This window comes from Ranitomeya imitator, chromosome 7, assembly GCF_032444005.1.
Source record: "Ranitomeya imitator isolate aRanImi1 chromosome 7, aRanImi1.pri, whole genome shotgun sequence".
In the NCBI taxonomy this organism is placed as follows: domain Eukaryota; kingdom Metazoa; phylum Chordata; class Amphibia; order Anura; family Dendrobatidae; genus Ranitomeya; species Ranitomeya imitator.
In genome coordinates, this window is record NC_091288.1 from 202,360,242 (window position 1) to 202,381,150 (window position 20,909).

Consider the following 20,909-nt stretch of genomic DNA (forward strand, 5'->3'; position numbering starts at 1 on the left):
AACTAACTAGAGGAAAAAGGAGAAACCTTCTGAGCTCCTCTGGAACTAACTAGGGAAAAAAGGATAAACCTTCTGAGCTCCACTGGAATTAACTAGAGGAAAAAGGAGAAACCTTCTGAGCTCCTCTGGAACTAACTAGGGAAAAAAGGATAAACCTTCTGAGCTCCACTGGAATTAACTAGAGGAAAAAGGAGAAACCTTCTGAGCTCCCCTGGAACTAACTAGGGAAAAAAGGACAAACCTTCTGAGCTCCACTGGAACTAACTAGAGGAAAAAGGAGAAACCTTCTGAGCTCCCTTGGAACTAACTACTGTAGAGAAAAAAGGAGAAACCTTCTGAGCTCCCCTGGATCTAACTAGAGAAAAAAGGAGAAACCCTCTGAGCTCCCCTGGAACTAACTAGAGAAAAAAGGAGAAACCTTCTGAGCTCCCCTGGACCTAACTAGGGAAAAAAGGAGAAACCTTCTGAGCTCCCTTGGAAATAACTACTGTAGAGAAAAAAGGAGAAACCTTCTGAGCTCCCCTGGAACTAACTAGAGAAAAAAGGAGAAACCTTCTGTGCTCCCCTGGAACTAAAAAAAACAGCAAAATTCGGCAGAGGTTCTTACCTGCCTAGGCCTCCAAACAAATGCACTAACAGGATGCAGTGGACCCATGTGGTAAAATAGAAACACAGGTGCAGCATAACCGATGACGCAGCCACTCACCAGCTACCAAACTAATGGAGGGGGTGGCTGCTTGGCACATAGCTGCACATAAAAACTTGTATGTGGCGCTGTTCACACAATGGAGATGCACATCATTCAGGCAGGCCTAGTAGTAGGAAGGAGAAACCTTCTGAGCTCCCCTGGAACTAACTAGGGAAACAAGGAGAAACCTTCTGAGCTCCTCTGGAACTAACTAGGGAAAAAAGGATAAACCTTCTGAGCTCCACTGGAATTAACTAGAGGAAAAAGGAGAAACCTTCTGAGCTCCTCTGGAACTAACTAGAGGAAAAAGGAGAAACCTTCTGAGCTCCCCTGGAACTAACTAGGGAAAAAAGGACAAACCTTCTGAGCTCCAATGGAACTAACTAGAGGAAAAAAGAGAAACCTTCTGAGCTCCCCTGGAACTAACTAGGGAAAAAAGGACAAACCTTCTGAGCTCCACTGGAATTAACTAGAGGAAAAAGAAGAAACCTTCTGAGCTCCTCTGGAACTAACTAGGGAAAAAAGGATAAACCTTCTGAGCTCCACTGGAATTAACTAGAGGAAAAAGGAGAAACCTTCTGAGCTCCTCTGGAACTAACTAGAGGAAAAAGGAGAAACCTTCTGAGCTCCCCTGGAACTAACTAGGGAAAAAAGGACAAACCTTCTGAGCTCCACTGGAACTAACTAGAGGAAAAAGGAGAAACCTTCTGAGCTCCCCTGGACCTAACTAGAGAAAAAAGGAGAAACCTTCTGAGCTCCCTTGGAACTAACTACTGTAGAGAAAAAAGGAGAAACCTTCTGAGCTCCCCTGGAACTAACTAGAGAAAAAAGGAGAAACCCTCTGAGCTCCCCTGGAACTAACCAGAGAAAAAAGGAGAAACTTTCTGAGCTCCCCTGGACCTAACTAGGGAAAAAAGGAGAAACCTTCTGAGCTCCCTTGGAAATAACTACTGTAGAGAAAAAAGGAGAAACCTTCTGAGCTCCCCTGGAACTAACTAGAGAAAAAAGGAGAAACCTTCTGAGCCCCCCTGGAACTAACTAGAGGAAAAAGGAGAAACCTTCTGAGCTCCCCTGGAACTAACTAGAGAAAAAAGGAGAAACCTTCTGAGCTCCCCTGGAACTAACTAGAGGAAAAAGGAGAAACCTTCTGAGCTCCCCTGGAACTAACTAGGGCAGCACAAACCTCAGAGGTGTAACTATAGTGGATGCAGAGGTTCCTGGAGCTTAGGTGGTCCCAAAAGGTCCCTTTGGCCCATATGAGAAGGCCAATGGTAGTTGGGGGTCCTATTGGAGATTTTGCATTGGAGCCCATAAGCTTCACGTTACGCCACTGACAAACTTTCTGGTGTCCAAACAAACATTAAGGATGGAAGACCCAAGTAAGGTCTGTGAGAAAGGGGGCATGTGTTCACCCAGACAGCAGTTAGTAACATTTGGCAAGGATGGATTTACCTAGTCTCCTCACTGTCATAAGGCACCCCGTCATGGAGCCTATGGAGGTTCCCTGCAAGGTAAAGGGTTCTCCATGGTTGAGTAGGTCTGTGCTCCATCTTTCTATAAGGTGTCGATCACTGTCTATGGTCAAGACGTTGCCAGAGATGGACAGCTTCTCTGGGCTACATGTAACGGTCACATCTAAAAGGAGATAACAGGTTAAGTACAGGAAAGTTGCATTTTAAGTCCTCCCTAATTGTTGGGGAAAAAAAAAAACATTTTTGGCCAGGTGACCTTGTATATAGGACGGCGGGGCTGAGCATGAGCAGTGATTCTGCAAAGACTGGCTGAGAGTGATCTTCAGGCCATCCAGGGCACCTTGCTTTACTGTCTGCCATTCAGAGCAATCTGTAAGAAGAGGAGAAACATTATTTCTACATACACTCATGAACTTCCCCCTCCATGTCTGTATGGACCTTGTGCGCAGTCATGGGGAACAGAAAAGGGTCTTCCCTAAACTGTTCTCACAAAGATGGAGACTACAATTGTCCACAAATTCTTGTGCTGAAGATGTAAGATTTCCCTTCACTGGAACTAAGGGGTCGAGGTCGCCCCCTGATAACAGCCCATAGTATCCTCCTCCACCATCTGTACAGGGCCGAATGTGGTCAGGGGGTATTGTTCACCAAACACAGACTCCTCCATCAGACACAGATAGAGAAGTGTTATCCATTGCTGCACAGAACACGTCTCCACCAGAGTCCAGTGGTGGTCGGCTGTGCACCACTCCATCCGACGCTCGACATTGTGCTTGGTGGTGTACGGCTGCATGTAGCTGCTCGGCCATGAAGCTCCTGGCGGGGGAGCAGTGCTTGTGCTGATGTTATACCAGAAGGGGTCTACAGTTATGGAGTCAGCAGGGCTTTGGTGACTTTTATGCTCCTCAGCACTCGACCCCCTGCTTTGTTACGGGGTCTCCACTTCGTGGCTGAGTTGCTGCTCTTCCTTCTACTTCTCAATAATATCACTCACAGGTGATGGGGGAAGATTCAGGAGGAAGAAATGTCATGGACGGACGTGTTACACCGGTGGCTCCTATTAGGATCGCGCTGGTATTAGTGAGGTCTTTACCGGCAGTTATACACCGGGGTCAATGGGACTAAATACAGAACCTGAATGCAGTGGGTAACACGTGTGTCCAATACTTTTCTCTGAACACTGAAACAGTGATGCTGTAAGGGGGGGAAACAACAAGTACTAAATCTTTTGTTATTTTATCACATTTACCCATTTTGTCCATTTTTTTCTGAAAGTGAAAAACGCCTTTAGCTGCCTAGTAACCTATTCCCTGCAATTTATGAGACCTAACCCCTTTACAGCAGAATATTGCTAATATGGGTCAATAAACACAGCCACCCTTATAGACGGCACGTGGCAGCCGATGTCAGAACCGTCCTATATTACCAATGTTGGAGCCCTTTATACAAAGCTCAAGCTGGATCGGGGTGACTGTGGAAGGACAGATATTTTTGGAGCCTGGGCTCGGTTGTTGGACAGGCAAAATTAGGGTAGAGGATCCGCCACTCGGCCAAGGGCAGAGACTCACTGACACCAATCTGGAGTGAGACATAAAAAGGAAAAAAAAAGGTGTAAAACGGCACATAATACAATGAAAAGAGACCAATAACAATAATAACAAGAGGAGCAGATGAGCGGAGGGGCTCATATTTACTACTGCAATTAACCATGAAAACGTTCAATTTAGTTGTTTTTTTTTTCATTTTATCCTACAAATAGACTTTTTTTTATTTTTTATTATCATGATGCGTTGCTTGTGCATTCCAAATGCAAAATGCACAGGCAGCTAATACATCACGTATAAAGTATGACCCACACAAGGGTTAGTAGAGCGGACTATGACATCATGACATTATCGCGTCATAATGAAGGCCATGTTGGGCAATGATGTCGCAACTAAAGTAGATTCCATGTTAGCGGGTTGATCACCCAAGTGTCTGCAGGTTTTTGAAGACAGCGAGAGACATGTCAGGTTTGTTCTAGGATTATCGTAAAAAAAGAAATTCCAATCGATAAACTAGAAAGTAGGTTAAAATACCAATTGTGGGACCGGGGGGCAAACTTTAGCCAACAAGACCAATGATGGCTCTTTACTAGTAACTTGGCTTGTTAACTTCTGATTAAATTTTAGATCTGATAAGAAGACTGGAATCAGAAAATCTATTGCTGCGGTTTATTGGTCGACGCGTTTCGAAGTTTCAAACTTCTTCATCAGGACAAAACCTCAGTAAACCATGGTTGTCGCGCTATTGACCTGGTGAAGAAGTTTGAAACTTCAAAACGCATTGACTAATAAACCGCAGCAATTGATTTTTCGGATTCCGGTCTTCTTATCATCTACAGACGACAGCGCACCATTACATCACCTTAGATCAGGATTTTGACTCCTATGTAGAGGCGATTGGCGTGTTCGACTTTCATGGGGGGATCCTGGGACTCGGCACAGCTCCTGGGGGGCTATTTTATTATACTGGGCTCGCTACCATAGAGCTGGTAGTACTCACATAAAGCGTTCGTTGAAGTTTTATTAATAGGGACATATTTTCTTGGAGATCTGTGTATTATACACCCAAGAAACCCAATGTCCATCTATCTTTCTACAGGTTACCATACGATTTTTGCTATGACTAGTTCTGCGCTAGTATCTGCATGGATCGCAGCAGGCATTGGCTTTTATCTGTACTTCAAGAGGAAGAATAGAAGACGTTTTGCTGTCGAAGATATCGAGGCAGGCTACTTCCATAGACCGGAGGACAAGAATGACATCTTTATAAGCTCCAGGTCACTTTTAGTGACAAACAAATTAATGGGAGAAAGTGTGAAATTGTCCTTAGAGAGCGAAATAGAAAGAGAAGAAAGGGCGGAGAACATCATAGAGAAATATAAGATCAAGAAGAGCATAAAAAATAGCATAGAAAAGAACATTAACAAAGACATAAGAAATAGTATCGGGGAGAACGTCCGAAGGAGACACGCTAGGAATCATCTATCTAGTTAAAACTGCAATAGAAAATATTGAAGTCCGATAAATGAAATAAAGTGATCATTTACTTTATTGCAGCCCTGTGGTCGCTGATGATACTCACGGTTTAGTCTCATAGAAGATGACGATGTGCGGGGTCAAATCTCTGAGAACTTCCGTAGTTGAGTTATATTCCCATGAAAATATAATTGCATCCAAAATATTTCTCTTGGTTATGAACGATCCAACAGGGAATGATTCTGGGCGCCCCCTGTAGAGAGCCAGGGTCTCAGGGCTAAGAACGTGTGGTCTGGAGATCAGAGGAAGTTGTTGGTCTGCGAGTATAAAGCAATGGAGAAACGGGCAGGTTTAAAACCAGTAATGCATTCAAGCAAACATATATATCTGCCCTCTGAGGACACTATGCTCTATATAACCATTGAATATATGAATTTTCTACTTAATATGTTATATATAAACTATATCTATAAATCTGAGGTTCTTGGCGCCCACATTGATCACATAGTCTGAGCCCATCTGCCAGCATCAAACCTCAGGATCGTATGGTTCTTCCTGTTAATGATACTGCCCCGATGACTCGTTAACTAGTTAATACTCCATGGTTGATATATCCGTCATGGACAGGATTGGGGGGTGTGTGGATCAGGGTCAGGAACTGAGCCTGCTGCAGACAACACAGATGCAAATTTCATTATGTAGCAGGCAACTGTGTCTAAAAACTACCAGAGTTGAGCTCCGCTCCCTGCTGTTAGCCATTTACATGACGCAGCTGGCATTTGTCTTTAACAACTGTAAAGGGGCTGTGCGTCCCTGGCTGCTGTTAACCGTTTAGATGATGCAACCAAATTCTGTGTCTAAGAACCATACCAGAGCTGTATGTCGCTGGCTGCTGTTAACCATTTTAGATGATGCAGCCATCTTCTGTGTCTAAGAATCGTACCAGAGCTGTACATCGCTGGCAGCTATTAACCATTTAGATGATGCAGCTGACATCTGTGTCTAACAACTGTAAAGGGGCTGTGCATCCCTGGCTGCTGTACCAAAGCTGTGCGTCACTGGCTGCTGTTAACCATTTAGATTACTCAGCTGGCATCTGTGTCTAACAATCCTAAAGGGGCTGTGCGTCCCTGGGTGCTGTTAACCATTTACATGATGCAGCCAACCTCTGTGCCTAAGAACCGTACCAGAGCTGTACATTGCTGGCAGCTGTTTACCATTTAGATGATGCAGCTGACATCTGTGTCTAACAACTGTAAAGGGGCTGTGCATCCCTGGCTGCTGTACCAAAGCTGTGCGTCACTGGCTGCTGTTAACCATTTAGATTACTCAGCTGGCATCTGTGTCTAACAATCCTAAAGGGGCTGTGCGTCCCTGGGTGCTGTTAACCATTTACATGATGCAGCCAACCTCTGTGCCTAAGAACCGTACCAGAGCTGTACATTGCTGGCAGCTGTTTACCATTTAGATGATGCAGCTGACATCTGTGTCTAACAACTGTAAAGGGGCTGTGCATCCCTGGGTGCTGTTATCCATTTAGATGATGCAGCCATCTTCTGTGTCTAAGAACCATACCAGAGCTGTGTGTCGCTGGCTGCTGTTAACCATTTAGATGATGCAGTCATCTTCTGTGTCTAAGAACTATAGCAGAGTTGTGCTTGTTGGCTGCTGTTAACCATTTACATGATATAGCCAACTTCTGTGTCTAAGAACTGTACCAGAGCTGTACATCACTGGCAGCTGTTTACCATTTAGATGATGCAGCTGACATCTGTGTCTAACAACTGTAAAGGGGCTGTGCGTCCCTGGCTGCTGTTATCCATTTAGATGATGCAGCCAACTTCTGTGTCCAAGAACCATACCAGCTGTTAACTGTTTAGATTACACATCCGAGACCTGTGTCTAACAACCATACCGGAGCTGAGCATCGCTCACTGTTGTTAACCATTTAAATGACAAAGCCGGCATTTGTGTCTAACTGCTAGAACTGAGTGCCCAGCCCTCCTGATAGCATACAACTGAGCTAATTTAAATGGTTAACACTTCAAAGGAGTCTGTGATTTACAATATAGACTGCAATATTGTGGTATATATTCTAGGCAATTGGACGTTCACAAGTTCAAGACCACTGAGGAGACTAAAATTGTTAGAGGGAAAAATAAAGCATTTTAAAAATGTATTTTTTAGAATTTTAGAGGCAGATAGAGAAGAAGAGTCAAAGGGATACACATAGATCAGTGTTGGATTCACAGGTACATTTCTCAGTGCTGCGGTATAATATCCTTGCTGCTGCTTCTGAAATTGAGCTACTTAGAGTCAGGAGACCAGGAATCCCTCATGTCTGCGTGTGCAGGGTATAAGAGACAATTTAGCACCTGGTCTTCACCCACTAGCTTAGAGTCAACTGCACTAAGAGAGAGAATATTAACTGAGGGAAAATGCAAAATACTAATCATATAATAGCCAGAAATAATGTTATTTCTGAAATATACATGTATAATTTATTTTGAAAGGTTTTACCTTTTAAAGGTAATTTACTTATAGAGTGTAGCATTTTTATTGATTTTTGAGATTTGGCTTCACCAGATGTAGCCTAGAAGGACACAGATAGAAATGTGTCATACGAATCTACTGTATGTGTTAAAAAGTTGACTCCTCACAGTACCCCCACTTTTACCCTGATTGCAGCTTTACATTCCATTCTCTCAAGTAGCTTCATCAGGTTTCTCCTGGAATGGCTTCCAGTGAACAGGTCGCCTCATCTAGACCACTGGGCTCAGCCACTGCCTTCATTGACCAATTCTCCACCTGGCTTCACTTTCTCTCTGCTTACATCCCCACCATCATAATGGGTGACTATAATATACCTACTGACACCCGCCGACCAGCAGCCTCCAAGCTCCTGGCCCTTACCTCATCCTTTGGACTTACTCAGTGGTCCTCCACAGCCACCCACACAGACGGACATATGCTAGACCTCATCTTCACCCGCCTCTGTTCCTTATCTAATTTCACAACCTCTCCCTTCCCCCTATCTGATCACCATCTACTCACCTTCTCTTCCTTGTCCTCCTCATACAACCCCCCCCCCCCCCGGGTCTAGCCAGTACCTCATCCTCGCAGAAACCTTGCACACCTAGACATTCACAGATTCTCTTCTACCCCTGTCCTCCATATCTTCACTCCACGACACGGATAGCACCACCACTTTCTATAACTCCACCCTCACATCAGCCATAGACTCAGTCGCCCCTCTCATGCATGGCCAAGTGCGACAAATCAATAGGCAACCCTGGCATAACAACCTCACCAAAAAACTACGACAAGCATCCAGGGTCGCGGAGCGGCGTTGGAAAAAAACACACCTGCCAGACGACTTCACCACTTTCAAACAAGCTACACTTGCCTTCAAACTAGCCCTCACTTCTGCTAAACAGACCTATTTCACTAACCTTGTATCTTCACTATCCTACAACCCAAAACAACTGTTCAGCACATTTAACTCTCTCCTCCGCCCGCCACTGGCACCTCCAACTCCCCTCATCTCTTCTGAGGACTTTGCCACCTACTTCAAAATCAAGATCGACCAAACAAGGCAAACCTTTACTGTCCCACCACCCCAACCACTCCATATACCAGACCTCTGCCCTTCCCCAATAACTTCCCCCTCCAACATCACTGAAGGAGAACTTACTCGCCTCCTTTCCAACTCACACCTCACCACCTGTGCAATTGACCCCATCCCTTCCCACCAACTCCCCAACCTCACTAACACACTCATTCCAGCCCTAACCCATCTCTTCAACCTACCGCTATCTTCTGGTACTTTTCCCTCTGCCTTTAAACATGCCACCATCAAACCCGTCCTCAAAAAAGCTAACCTTGACCCAACTGCTATGCCCAGCTATCGCCCCATATCACTGCTCCCGTTTGCTTCCAAACTCCTTGAGCATCTTATCCATGCTCAACTTTCCTCCCACATCTCATCTAACTCTCTCCTTGACAACATCCAATCTGGCTTCTGCCCCCATCACTCCACCGAAACTGCCCTGACCAAAATTACTAATGACTTGCTCACAGCCAAAGCTAACAGACAGTTCTCCATCCTCCTCCTTTCCGACCTGTCTCTGCTTTCGACAGTCGACCACTGCCTACTGCTACAAATTCTTTCTCCCCTCGGCATCAAAGGCCTTGCCCTGTCCTGGATTGCCTCATACCTTTACGATCCGCACATTTAGCATTTCCCACTCCCACACGACCTCCTCACCCTGCCCCCTCTCTGTTGAAGTCCCTTGAGGCTCTGTCCTGGGGCCTCTACTTTTTTCCATCTATGCCCTTGGCCTAGGACAACTCATAAAGTCCCATGGCTTCCAGTACCACCTGTATGCGGATGACACTCAGATCTACCTCTCTGGCCCAGATGTCACCTCTCTGCTCTCCAGAATCCCGGAGTGTCTGTCAGCCATATTCTCCTTCTTCAACTCTCGCTTCCTAAAACTCAATGTAGACAAAACCGAACTCATCATCTTTCCCCCATCTCGCGTATCCCCCTTACCTGATCTATCTATTATGGTAAACAGCATCACGCTCTCTCCTGCACCTGAAATCTGCTGCCTCGGGGTAACTCTCGATTCTGCCCCATCCTTCAAACCGCACGTCCAAACTCTTGCCAAAATATTGCCAGAATCCGTCCCTTCCTCTGCCCACAATCTACTAAAACTCTTGTGCATGCCCTCATCATCTCCCTCCTCGATTACTGCAACATCCTCCTCTGTGGCCTCCCCGCTAACTCTCTTGCACCACTCTAGTTTGTCCTCAACTCTGCTGCTCGACTAATCCACCTCTCTCCTCGCTACTCCCCTGCTTCTCCCCTCTACAGATCCCTCCACTGGCTCCCAATTCCCCATCGAATCCAGTTCAAACTACTAACACTGATCTACAAAGCCATCCACAACCTGTCCCCTCCCTATATCTCTCAACTAATCTCCCAATATCTTCCCTCACGTAATCTTCCATCCTCCCAAGACCTCCTACTCTCCTCCACACTTATTCGTTCCTCACACAACTGCCTCCAAGATTTCTCCCGAATATCCCCCATCCTCTGGAATTCCACACCTCAACACGTCCGATTATCCACCACCCTCGGATCCTTCAGACGGAACCAGAAAACCCATCTTTTCAGGAAAGCCTACAATAACCATTCTGCTGCCTCACCAACCGCCCAAGCTGCCGCCCCACCAACCAACCGAGCCACTGCCATGTCACCAACCACCCAAGCTGCCGCATCGCCACAGCTGCCACCTCACCAACCACCCGAGCTGCCGCCTCACCACCACCAGAGCTGCCGCCTCACCACCACCAGTGCTGCAGCCTCACCACCGCCAGAGCTGCCGCCTCACCACCGCCAGAGCTGCCGCCTCACCAACCACCCAAGCTGCCACCTCACCACCACCAGAGCTGCCGCCTCACCACCACCAGTGCTGCAGCCCCACCATCGCCAGAGCTGCCGCCTCACCACCACCAGTGCTGCAGCCTCACCACCACCAGAGCTGCCGCCTCACCAGCCACCCGAGCTTCCGCCTCACCACCACCAGAGCTGCCACCTCACCACCACCAGTGCTGCAGCACACCGACCTGTCTCTTCCCCTTTATCTCAAAGAATGTAAGTCCACAAGGACAGGGTCCTCTCCCCTCTGTACCAGTCTGTCATTTTAAATTTGTTTACTGTTCATGATATCTAGAACCCTGTATGTAACCCCTTTTCACATGTACAGCACCATGGAATTAATGGTGCTATATAAATAGTAATAATAATAAAGAACCCATATGTGGAATCACCGGCCTTCAGAAAATATTTGCAACCATCCGGTGTGTTTTGCAGAGCAAGTGTTTGTGCACCATCTCATACAGTGCTGACTGAGCCCTATTCCATAACTGTTCTAAGTCAGAAATGGTAAGTACCACTCGACTAAGTACAGAAAATCAACAGTGCAACATTACTTTAAAAATCTGGAAAATTTCTAGAACCTTGAAGGTATTTTCAACTGTATTCATACAAACCATCAAAGATTATGATGAAACTGGTTCTCGTGAGGGCTGCCACAGGAAAGGAAGACCAAAGATTACCTCTGCTGCGGAGGATAAGTTTATCAGAGTTACTAGCCTAAGAAAACACAAAATGAAAGTCCTAATACATGATGCACAGACATCAAGTCTGTGACTTGATTGTCAACAGACATCAACACATTTCAAAAACAACTGTCCAGAGGAGACTACGGAAAGCAGTCAGAAATGCAAAGAAGCCGCTACTTACGTCTACAAATAAGAAGAATAAACTTGTTTTGGCCAAGGAACAGAAGAATTCAACATTAGATCAGTGAAAATCTGCACTGTGGTCTGATGAGTCAAAATTAGAGGTTTTTGGTATGAACCACTATGTTTTTGTGGGACACAAAAAAGTTGAGCAGATGATTTCTACACATATGTGGTGTCCACCTTCAAGCATAGAGGGGGAAGTGGGATGGTGTAGTGGGGCTTTGCTAGTTATGCTATTGGTGGTTTATTCTAAATTCAAGGCACATTACCCAGCATGGTGGCCACAACATTCTGCAGTGACATGTCATCCTATCTGGTCTGTACTTAGCGGGATCAAGTGCACCTCCAGGCTAAGGGCTATGTGACCAAGAAGAGGGATGGAGTGCTGTGTCAGATGACATGGCCTCCGACATCACCTGACCTCAACTGAACTGAGATGGTTTGGGATGAATTGAACATAGAGTAAAGACAAAGCAGCAACGAGTAGTCAGCCGCAATGGAAACTTCTTCAAGACTGATGGAAATCATTCCAGGTTTTGACCTGACGAAGCTTTGAAGAGTAAATCCGCCATCAGAGTAAAAGGGGGGTTCCTGCGTGGTTGTGCTGCCTTCAGTGTGAATCTACAAGGTGCATGTTCCAATAAAAATAAGGAGTCAAAATGTTTGGTACTGAAGATAGATAAATAATAGATAGATAGATAGATAGATAGATAGATAGATAGATAGATAGATAGATAGATAGATAGATAGGTCAGGAGACATAATTAACTCAACACCTAAATGATAAATTACTTTGTACTTAACGAACACTTGTAGCAATGACTCATTAGCATTTTAGACATCGCATTACAGTCCAACTGGAAACATCTCTGGGTTTATCCGCTGACTGACGGCCAATACTGGGCTAAGAATAGGACACTGTGCAGCGGACCAAGAATATGAGAATACCTGATACTGTAGCAGTGTAACCCCCGTCTAATCTCCACTGTATGCATATAGTCTGTGTACAAGATGTGATTTTATTTGCAGATGGTTCCTCATTAGGACTTGAATATAATAAATATGCCATCAATGACTTTGTTGAATTCCAACTTGCTCAATCCCACTTTTCCCCAACCTGAGGGTGCATGGAAGGGGGCTCGTATGTATGAGGGCATCCAGACTATCCTCTGACAACAGATCCCTCACTCTCCTACAGACACTGACAACCTACCTACACTCCTAGTATTTCAATTCTCATAATGTGAACAGTAAAATAAGAGCCACTTACCGCTGGTCTCATTGGTGCCGATGAGATACAGCCCGTCATCTCTGATCTTGCCTTGTAAGCTTATCCTATAATAGACTTTCCCATCGCTAGAACAGATGACCAATGTGTGACCCTGAACAGCGACTCCAGGGGGACCCTTCAGTTCAATGAAGCTGTATGGCATAGATCCCTGCAGCACCCCCACCTCATTGATTACAAGCCTGCCGGGGGTGGAAGGTATCCCGGGATAAGTGGAAATTGGCCCCTGTTGTGAGGTCACATATGGAGCTTCTGAAGATAATACAGTCTTACACTCATTCTTTGTAAGAGGAGTAATCCTGGTGATCTGGAGCAGAAATAAAAAAAAAAACATTACGCATTGTATAATGTCTTCATCTCATACTTTCAGTGTAATAGTCATATTATATAGTCACTCTGCACCAACAATTCCTATGGAGAGATCCTCTTTGGGCTCAGACTTAGGCTTCAGGTCATTAGTTGGCTCATATGGCTCCCGAAGTGCATCAATGAGCCTTGAGCACCCATGACACTGTGACGAGTTCACTGGATGCCCTTTCTTTGATCACTTTGGTTGGCACTAACTACGGCATAGCGTAAACTCCCCACAAGATCTGTAGTATACCAAGAAGATGCCACACGACCCATCGCATACCTGAAACCCGCCACAAGACCTGTTGTCTACTTAAAAGACTTCACAAGCCCCACCATATACCTGATACCCCTCACAAGTCCCGTTGTATACCAGGAAACGCACACAAGACCTGTCGTGTACTAATAACACCTCGCAATACTCGTCACATACTCAGAACACCTAACAAGACCTGCCATATACTGGGAACACCCCACAAGACCTGCCGTATACTGGGAATACCCCATAAGACTTGCCATATATCGGAACACCCCACAAGACCTGCCATATACCGGGAAAACCCCACAAGACCTGCCGTATACTGGGAATATCCCTCAAGACCTGCCGTATACCGGGAACACCCCACAAGACCTGCCGTATACCAGGAAAACCCCACAAGACCTGTCATATACCGGGGACATTCCACAAGACCTGCCATATACTCAGAACACCCCACAAGACCTGCCATATTCTGGGGACACCCCACAAGACCTGCCGTATACCGGGAACACCCCACAAGACCTGTTGTATACCAGGAAAACCACACAAGACCTGCCGTATACTGGGAACACCCCACAAGACCTATCATATACTGGGAACACCCCACAAGACCTGCCATAGACCGAGAACACCCCACAAGACCTGCCACAAACAAAGAACACCCCACAATAACCAAAAAATATCAGGAACACACTACAAAAACTGCTCTATAATGGGAACACGCCACAAAACCTGCTGTATACCTGAAACACCCTACAAGAGCCAGTGTATACCAGAAGCACACCACCAGACTCACTGCATGCAGAAATACCTCACAAGACCCATCGAATACCTGTAACACTCTGCAAAACCTGCCATATACCGGGAACACCCCACAAGACCTGCCGTATACCGGGAACACCCCACAAGACCTGCCGTATACCGGGAACACCCCACAAGACATGCCGTATATCGGGAACACTCTACAAGACCAACTGTATATCAGAAACACCCAAAAAGATCTCCATGGACTGTAATTTTTGGGGCATGTTGGCGGGTCTAGGTGGATGCAGGAGTATAAAGTACTAACTGGTCACTGCATGAGAGTACCCCATAATTAAGCACCTGTTACCTAGAGGTACTTATGCCTCATTGTACCCCACCCTCATTGTCAGACATGCTAAGTCATCTCTCTATAAACACCAGCAATGAAACCTGTAATTGGACCTTTGTTCCAAAAGTTGGTGAAGGGTCCCAGAACAGGACATTGTATTGTACGTGGAATATGTTAGGCGGTGGATACATATTTTGCATTAGGTCCTGGGAGTTTCATGTTGTGTCTTAAAACTCATCTCATCTAGATGCAGGTGAACCCAGGAACCTTCAACCCTCATTCACCAATGTACCTGAAAGCTGTTATGGTCCAACGGTGCAAACCCATGGCAGCGACTCAAAGACTCATCCTCTAAGAAAATTTTTTCATCCTCACGTATTGCCACCTGCGTTGGCATCAAAACATTTAGAAGGCCAGAAGCGTCATCTCTGGCTTGTGAGACGTACACCACAGCATCCACCAGACCATCTGCCGTCACAGGCATGTTAACGACATATGCCTTTCCTGGACGATAATACAAAGCAACCGCGTCTGCCCCATTCTGTATGGTGTTAGGACGTAACAGAATGTGAGGCTTTGGGGTCATCCTGGCACTGCCCACCAACAAGTAGCCATTTTTATCCGTATAGTGTCCCGTGAGGCTAATGACGCTGTAAGCCAAATTGTTTTTCCCATTGAAGAGCACGAGCCAGTAGCCCGCCAGGCTAACTGAGCTGTCGCTGGTGTGGTAGAGCTCCACGAATTCAGTATCTTCAGCTGATCCCGGGGTATTCGGGTTCACTTCACTAATCAGCAGAACTGGAGACGCGCCAGTCGGCCGAGCTGTAGAAATAGAAGTAAGGAGGTCAGTGGTGTTTCACATACCCGGGAGCTCCTTCTTGTCAACTTTTGGCCAACTTTTGTGGGCAGCATCTTTCTTGGCTCGTATGGCTACCCTTGTTCATCAATGAGCTTTATTTGTAACAGGCCATGACTTGTTTCCTGCCCTCTAGAAGTCTCAGGGACTTTAGGTCATAGGATGGTTCTAAGAAGGTTCCCAAAGTCTGGAAGAAGAGAGCACTCTTTGGGGAGTTTGATAACTATCCCCCCTTATTCGGGAGCCTCCTTGATGCATAGAGTAAATTAGCCAATATGGGGAAGATCATCCATGTTACCATCTATGTAAATATTAGCACTTTTTGCATTTTTTTATGATCCTGTTTTAACAGGTAAAACAGATCCACTAAGGAGGAATAATTTTATCATTGGCTCCAGCCTGTATTTATTACATGTAAAAGTCAGAGGAAATTAGGCCCAAATGTAAAATGTACACATATGGTCAGATTGGAAATGGTGGCGCCCACTATAGGACGTAATAGAAGGAGCACCCTCCATCTTTAGAGAACAGGAGAATATCAACATCACATATAGGAGATATCATCAGTCAGACTTAGTGGGGGCTGAAGGTCTCCAAAGTCACCACCAAAGGAAACTGTCATCTGCTGGACCTCCAGACCCATCATTGTGATAGAGCCTGTATCCTCCAGTACTCTGCCCCCCATTAATTATGGCAATTATGGAGTCTGTCTGTCCTCCCCATCTCCGCCTGAGTTTCCTCCAGGCACTCAGGTTTTCTCCCACACTCCAATCACATACTGATAGGGAACTTGGATTTTATCTCCCATGGGGACAGAGATGGCAGGAACCTACTGCAGCCTCTCCCCATAACGATCATTTAGAGAAAGAGAGACAAATCGGACATGTTGAATTTCAACACTCAACCCTATTGCCTGAAGTGTCTGGGAGCAGCTTACTCCTCTCTTCCCATTGAGAACACAAGCAAGCCCAGATTGTAAAGATTTTCTAACATTAGACCTAGCAGCCAGTGTGAAAATCGCTAGATTTTTGTTTTGTTTTTTCAACATAAATAATGATATATATAAAAAACACATTGAACATAAAAAAAAAACTGATTTCAACAATAATTCATTTTCTGATCACACATTCCTTTTAGGAAGTATACAAATGCACTGCCAGGAAGCCACGTTACTGCACTTTAGAGCACAAAAATTCACAAGGTCAATTACCTGGAGGTGACGTTGGCATGTCACTAGGATGCGGGCAGACGGTGAAGGTGGCATTCTTGTTCTGCACCGTTATAACTCTCCCCATCAATACAAAGTGCAGGCCCACATCTATTTCGACATTTTGCTGAGATAATGTAGCATTGGGTTTGACATGAAGAGTAAGCTGGTGTGATTGGCATGTAAGGTTGGCATCTATACAAATACAGAAAGCAGAAGTAGTGATGTTAATGCGGCCCCTGATCTCCATCTACCAGAACTTTATAACACGCAGATAAAGGCCATGTCCTGTAATTAGTCACCAAACCACTGTATCATGTATAAGTGTATAGGCCTGGGTCCCAGACATATATATATATATATATATATATATATACATATATATATATATATATATATATATATATATATATATATATTTATATAGTTTTATACTTATATCTATTTTTTCATTATATATATATATATATATAATTTATGTATTTATCTATGTTAAGACTTTTTTTAATATTGATATTTTACTTGAAGCTTCAATCATTTGATCGATGCATTGGTATTGCAATATGTAGTGAAAATCAAGGTGTCAAGTGAAGCCCAGGGATTTTTACAAAACTTTCAACATGATGGCGACTGATGGCATCCCATAGGCACCCCGTGATCTCGTCAGGGCAGAAGGCATCTAAACAGGCATTACACTGGAATCTGCACGATTAAATGACACCATCAGAAATTGACAGCAGCATTTAAGTGGTTAAGCTGCAGCGGTCGGAGCAATCTCTGATCGCTGCTGTTAGAGGCAGGTGTCCACTCCATACTCATGCACCGACATAGGAGTTAACATACTAGGTCGGGAAGGGGTTAAACTTTCCAATGTTTTGTATCTGCTACAATCAGTAGTCACCTTCATTGATTAGATCATTGATTAATTTGTCTGGTCATATAATGTTCATGGCGCGCTACAGTTGAGAAATGCCCGTATGACCACATGGGATGGAAATGCGGCATTATTTGGGGTAGTATAGGTGTCATTCCAGTCCTGCTCCAATGGTCCCAATTCACTGCTCCATCTCACCTGTAAATAAGTTGGAATGTACGTGACATTTGCAGAGAGACTGCCAGGACCGGACCACCGCATTCAGAACCTTGGAGGTAATCTGGTCTCCCTCCCATTCAGAGCAATCTGCAATGAGACAGCAAGATTGGAGGAAACACAAGACCATTAATTTAAGAGTAGTATGAATAGTCTGATTATATATAATGCAATAGCGCCACTGCGGTCAATAGGTCGTGACTGGTATTGCGGTTCAGCCATATTCACGTATTTACGTCAATCACATAAAAGGATAAAGAACATCGTTGGAAATGTGGATTTTTGTTACCTGTAGTTATCTCAAAGCAAAGCCTCAAACTGTGATAGGCCGAATTTTGGGGGCAGTTATTCGGCAGCCCCGGAGAGCTCCCTCCAAGAATAAAAATGGGGTCTTCACCCACGCTGCATAGATTGGCCGAAATGTTTACATCCCTAAAGTTGAAGAAAAAAAAAAACAATGCACTACCCGTGATTACCAGAACATATCGCCACGTATATTCTTTTTTTTTTTTATTTAAATAGATTTTTATTAACAATATAAAGAAGAACATCAGAATGCCATTTACATTGCAATATATCACATACACATTTTCTTATTTAATAAACCCCAACATTACCCCAACTACCCCCCTCCCCCCTACGATAGCTCAGTCTCAATCTTCACCCCACTGAGACCTTCTCTGCCTCGTGCAATTTATCCTTATCCAGGTCTTAAGGAACTCGACGTCTATACTCCTCAATCCAATTCAAGCCAAGGAGACCACATCTTATTAAACATTTCTATTTTCCCCCTTTTTTGTACACCCCCTTTTCCAATTTTAGACCATGTTGAACATATTGGAGAAATTCCCTTCTCGCAGGTGGTTCCGCCTTTATCCAATTTCGTGCTATTACTTTCCTGGCCATGTATAGTAGCCTAGCAATTGCAATCTTCCAAGTATTGTCAACTCCAATTTCTTCCACATATCCCAGCACGCATACTATCGGGTCTCTAAGAACTCTACACTTATACGCTACTTCAACCCGGCTCAAAACCACCACCCAAAAAGCAGCCAGCCTAGGACACATCCACATCATGTGATATATTCCTGCATTCTCACTCGCACACCTCGGGCACTCAGAGTTGGCACGCAATCCCGCTTTGTATAGCACTTCCGGAGATTTATATACTCTATGCAGAATATATAGCTGCGAGAGTCTATATGGTTCACTCAAGGATAGTCGCAGAACCCACTCCATCACCAATTCCCAGGTTTCATTCTCCATCGGCCCCACGTCCCTCTCCCACTTAGCTCTCGCCTTTATAGGGAAATCTAGCAAAAACGTGTGCATAAGGTCCTTATACAGAGTGGAAATAACTCCCCTTGTAGTCCCGTCACCACACACATACTCCAACACTATATCATCTTGAACACTGATATCAACCTTTTTATTCTGAGCTCTAAAGGCATGTCTCATCTGCGCATACTGATATTCCCCTGTGGATCGTAGACCAAATTCTACCTGCAATTGGGAAAAGGACTTCAATGCCTGCTGCTGGATTATCTGGTGAACAAAGCAAATTCCCTTATTCTGCCATTCCATCAGTCCTCCCAAGGCCTCAAATTCCTTTAAATTGTTGTTAGACCATATCGGTGTGAATCTAGTCAACCCTGTAACCCCGCGAATCTGCCTTAGTCTATTCCATAATTTGCGAATCAGGAACAGGGTTGGGTATACTCTCCCCAAAGCGCCCAAGGAGCCATCCTCCAAACACCTGACCACCGGTCGTCGGTCCGTCACCTCTTCCATTAGATGTTGTACTGCACTGGATGACGCCCCTCGCGCCCAGCCCTTCAAATGCTGGCTCTGGGCCGCAAGGAAGTATATTTCCAGGTTGGGCAAAGCCAATCCACCATCTTCCTTGGGTCGCTGAAGCGTCTCCAGGCTAATACGTGCATATTGTCTTCCCCATATCAAACTTCTAAAGAGGGCATTAATCTGCCTGAACTTCCCCCGAGGGACCCAAGTTGGTGCGTTATGTAGAACATATAGAATTTTTGGCATCAGGACCATTTTAATAAGGTTTACCCTACCGACGACCGATAGATGTAGTTTATTCCAGGCATCTACCTTCGCCTTGAGTACCCCCATAACAGGAGTCAAATTCCTTTGCAAGAACTCCTCAATTGGCACCGAAAACCACCTTTAGCCTCTCATCCCCAACATCCTTACTCACATTCTCTCCAACGTCATCCACCCTAAAAAGAACCGACTTATCCCAATTAATTGTTAGTCCCGACACAGTACCAAATCTCTCAACAATTTCAATGGCCCCTCTTAGTGATTCGTCTGGATCCGCCAGGAACAGCAAAACATCATCCGCGTATAACGCTATTTTTTCCTCTACTTTCCCATACCTAAACCCAGGGACCCTATCAGACTGCCGAATCTCAGCAGCAAGAGGTTCTACAGCCAACGCGAACAGGAGGGGTGAGAGCGGGCATCCCTGCCTAGTGCCCCTAGCCAGCCCTATAGGTCGAGATAGCTCCCCGTTTACTCTAATTCTAGCGGACGGTAATGAGTACAACAGCTGTATCCAGGCCACAAACTGCGGACCAAATCCCATACGTTCCAGCACCTGCCAGAGGTATCCCCATTCAACACTGTCAAACGCCTTATGCGCATCTAGCGATGCAATCACTCTTCGACCACAGTTATCAGACTCTACCTGCAGATTCACATATAGCCTCCGCAAATTGATCGCCGTTGATCTATCCGGCATAAAGCCAGATTGGTCCGAGTGCACCAGACTCGCAATAACACTAGAGAGGCGGAGAGCCAACACTTTGGCCAGAAGCTTGACATCAATAGTTAGTAAAGAAATTGGGCGGTAAGACTCCGGTTGCCACGTATATTCTTGCATTTAAACTGAACACTCCCTCCAATTGCCACTGCTCTACTGGTTCTGGAATAGGTATTGAAGGGGTTAAAGATGCGCTTTCACTAGATTTTCTAATTACCTCCTCCACTTGCTGCTGCTTCACTGATTTTGGAACAGTTTTTGTTTTTTTTCTATGATGCTCCATTACAAAGTTATGCTGCCAGGAAATAAAGATGCACATTTTTGCGTTAACAAACCGGGTGATTAGCACAGAAATTCTCTGTGGGTGTTTCCTTTTTCTCCATGGACACTAGCCAATCAAAACATGGCCACACCCATAGAGAAGTTCTGTGGTACACGCCCAGTTTGTTGAAAATTTGCATCTTTATTTCCTGGGGGCATAACTT

At 45.1% G+C, this 20,909-nt stretch overlaps 1 protein-coding gene across 5 annotated transcripts in view; it reads right to left on the reverse strand.

The window, feature by feature from the left end:
• LOC138645251 (uncharacterized) overlaps positions 1-20,909 on the reverse strand; it is a 47,705-nt gene that overhangs the window by 10,536 nt on the left and 16,260 nt on the right. For all 5 annotated transcript variants that reach the window (XM_069734408.1, XM_069734409.1, XM_069734410.1 and 2 more), the window contains 9 exons: positions 17,929-18,071; positions 17,622-17,729; positions 16,553-16,744; positions 14,779-15,308; positions 12,766-13,090; positions 5,287-5,497; positions 3,587-3,738; positions 2,417-2,530; positions 2,141-2,323 (listed from right to left, as the gene is read on the reverse strand). In XM_069734408.1, coding sequence (XP_069590509.1) covers positions 2,141-2,323; positions 2,417-2,530; positions 3,587-3,738; positions 5,287-5,497; positions 12,766-13,090; positions 14,779-15,308; positions 16,553-16,744; positions 17,622-17,729; positions 17,929-18,071 — 1,958 coding nt within the window. The remainder of the gene's footprint in view (positions 1-2,140; positions 2,324-2,416; positions 2,531-3,586; positions 3,739-5,286; positions 5,498-12,765; positions 13,091-14,778; positions 15,309-16,552; positions 16,745-17,621; positions 17,730-17,928; positions 18,072-20,909) is intronic.